The sequence below is a fragment of the Chaetura pelagica genome, unplaced genomic scaffold, assembly GCF_000747805.2.
Source record: "Chaetura pelagica isolate M959 unplaced genomic scaffold, ChaPel_1.0 scaffold405, whole genome shotgun sequence".
Classification (NCBI taxonomy): Eukaryota; Metazoa; Chordata; class Aves; order Apodiformes; family Apodidae; genus Chaetura; species Chaetura pelagica.
Window position 1 is genome coordinate 1959775 of NW_009953489.1, and position 3083 is coordinate 1962857.

General features: G+C 46.9%; 1 protein-coding gene across 1 annotated transcript in view; it reads left to right on the top strand.

Annotated features, from left to right (window-relative positions):
* The window catches only part of RBM18 (RNA binding motif protein 18), a 4289-nt gene extending 2076 nt beyond the window's left edge, over positions 1 to 2213 (top strand). The window contains exons 3-4 of the mRNA XM_009998835.1: positions 182 to 267; positions 1598 to 2213. Coding sequence (XP_009997137.1) covers positions 182 to 267; positions 1598 to 1757 — 246 coding nt within the window. The 3' untranslated portion in view covers positions 1758 to 2213. The remainder of the gene's footprint in view (positions 1 to 181; positions 268 to 1597) is intronic.
* Positions 2214 to 3083: the final 870 nt, after the last annotated feature.

Consider the following 3083-nt stretch of genomic DNA (forward strand, 5'->3'; position numbering starts at 1 on the left):
TCAGGGCTTGCCTGGCCAGAGTATGGGGAAGAACCTGCATCAATAATCAGTTCAGTCTGCATGGCATTGTCTGCTCTCTGAATGGAAAGACATAACAACACAAAAATAATTCCTATCTGTGGCCCAGCATGTCTTTGTTCTTAAGTCCATCTGACTTCAGTCCTTCGTCTCTTGTTCACAGAGATATGATCACAATAAAAATGAGAAGATCCTTCCAATCAGTCTGGAGCCATCTTCCAGCACGGAGCCACCCCAGTCTAACCTCAGGTAGGAGGAGGGTTGAGTGAGAGGTGACCAAGCTGTGGGGGTGGCAGGGAACTAACTTCTGCTACAAGATCTGGAGTTGTTGGCATTGTCTTTGTGCTAAAAATGGAACAGAAGAGCTGGGTTTAGAAAGGCAGCCTACTGCAGAGTAACTCAGTTGATGTGAGACTCCTCAGGCTGGGAGTTTATTTTCTAACACTTGAAGCTATTAAGGCAGTGGGAAGGAAAGAGGTGAGGAGAGGAATTGGGAATGTGCAACGTTCCAGCTTCTTTGGCCAGAATATGCTTTGTGTTTCTTCATGTGAATTTCAGTGAGAGGTTTTGTATTACATAGATTAAACAAAATTCTTATGAGCAAGAATTTCTATTATAGAGACAAAAGACTAAAACAAAATCACAGGTAGTCCTTCATATCAAACTTTTTTTTTGGCCAGCATTAGGGCTGGTGGTTTGTCTCTGTGGGATGTGGTTGAATTGTCCAGCCCCTCCATTCACCTAAAGCACATGGTGCTGCTTCCCTAATTCAGTTTGGTTGAAAGGGTTTGGGATTTTCCTGTGTCCTGTCAGAGGAACCCTCTAAGGAACCAGAACTAGGGATAATCAATTTGCCTACAGACAATGAGTTTGGAATTCAGAAGTAACATGCTAGGAGATACTGAGCAGAGACCTGGGTCGTGCAGATGGTTAGCTAGGTCAGTGACATGAAGGAGTTTTGATTGAGGATGGAAGCTGCAAGAAGCCAGAGCAGAGAAGGGAGCCTTCCTCAGTCCAGAGAGTCCAGCAGAGGATAGCGAGTAACAAAAGTCCTAGGAATTTAGGGTGTAACCTAGGATAGCTTCTCCCTTTGGGATAAACCCTGTTAATGCTGAAATAATGTTTCTTCCTGACCTAATTAGAGTCTGGGGTTTTCCCATCCCAAGCGGTCTTGTAGCTGGGAGGAAGTCTGGCTTTCATTTCTCTGCTGTTCAGCAGCCTGGTCAGAGCTGCTCTGCTGCACATGCTCAGACCTCTTCACATGACATCATTTTACATTAAGTAGGAAGCCTTTTTGTGTACTTGTCTCACTCAGTGTCCTCGAGAAACTGCTGAGTTAGGTGCAAAGACCAGTGTTTGGTGGTGCTGTGACAGATCTTGGAGGAGCAACTCTGTGCTGAGGGTTGACATGAAACCGTGTGGCCTTTATGCAGCAGATCCTGCCCGCATGGCAGTGGGGGCTGCCTGGCCCCTCCTTGTGTGACTGAGTGTTCACATGTCAGCAAAACCTCTGGGTTGCTGTAGTCTGATTCCACTTGAAGATCAAGCTCAATTTCTGCTCTGTTTTTCCTCTTTCCAGTGTCAGTGCAAAAATAAAGGCCATCGAAGCCAAGCTGAAAATGATGGCAGAAAATCCAGATGCCGAGTACGCGGCAGCACCTGTTTATTCTTACTTCAAACCACCGGATAAGAAAAGGACTGCTCCTTATTCCAGAGCTGCCTGGAAATCCAGAAGATGATGCTTATGAATGGTAGCAAGAAAAACACTGCTTTGTGTAGCCAGGGCCCTCCGATGCTTTTGTACTTTGTAGGGTGAGATGGAGGCTGTGGCAGGGCTGTCCCTGGCACGCTGCGGTGGGGCAGCTCAGGTGCTCTGCTGAGCTCTCCTTCCTGCCAGGCTGGCTCCACAGCTGAACACTGTTCAGAGAAGTAGGTTCCCTTCAGAGCCTCTGATGAACACGCAGACAACCTCTCGTTAGTGTGCATTCATTAGCAAGATTAGAAACAGTAACCAGTGTGTGGAGTAAAGCACATCCAAAAATACTCCATTTAACTGATTACTTTTTAAAGTATTTTTGAACAAAACATATTCCAATTTGTGTTTTTAATGGAGGGGAAGCACTTGGTTGTAATTAACATTCTGTAGTTACCATGGAAAACTTTTTCATCTCAATAAAACTCATTTTAAATAGATTTTGCAATACTTTTAGTAACTGTGCATGCTGTGTTTTATATGCACCAAACCAAGTTTATTTTGCATTTTGATTTCAAACTTCCAGGTAGGTGTTTGTCACAGTAACCTGAAGACAAGCTATGACCCAGCACAGGTATTTTCCCTGTCCTTAAGGCTGTGGGTACGTGTCTCCACGTAGGAGCTGACACACCACCAAGGTCTGTGCAGTACCACATCTTGTGTTTGCCTTCACTGGAGCTCCTCCTAAACCAAATGTGCAGTGTGAGAAGAGCACTGCAGCCTCAAACATCTGTCGGGCACACAACCTGGGCAGCTCCCACCGACTGCTCCAGCTCTGCTTTGCAGGGGCTGGCAAAGGCAGTTGCTTGTGTCTCGGTGTGAGGAGGTGAAGGGTTCTGTGGTGTGCTGGGGGCTGTCTGCACCACGTGCCTGGTTTACCACCATTTATTTCACTTAAACCATTTGGTCTGCAACACGTTCTTCTCCCTAAATGCTACTGCAAAATAGAAATCTGAGGAAGGAGCCTTGTCTGGCAGCATGTTGTCCTCAGCAGGCGCAGCGCTGTGTGTGCAGGGGGTGTTGAGGCGCCTGTGCACTCGGGCCCAGGGGATGTGGCTCTGCTGGTGTTAATATCTGTTCTCTCCAGCCCTTTCTATGGTGAATATTAACCTTGTTGGTCACACTGGAGTTGCTTCCCCAAGCTGGTCAGCAGTTGGTCTCAAGCAAGAGCAGGAAGATGACTTTTAAGCAGCCCCTGGTTACTGCATGCAGGGGTTGCTCCCCGGTGTAACAAAGTGAGGTTTGTGTCCTACAGTGATGCACCCACCTCCAGGCAGAGCTTCATGTTTCCAAACCAGGCATTGGCAAGAGA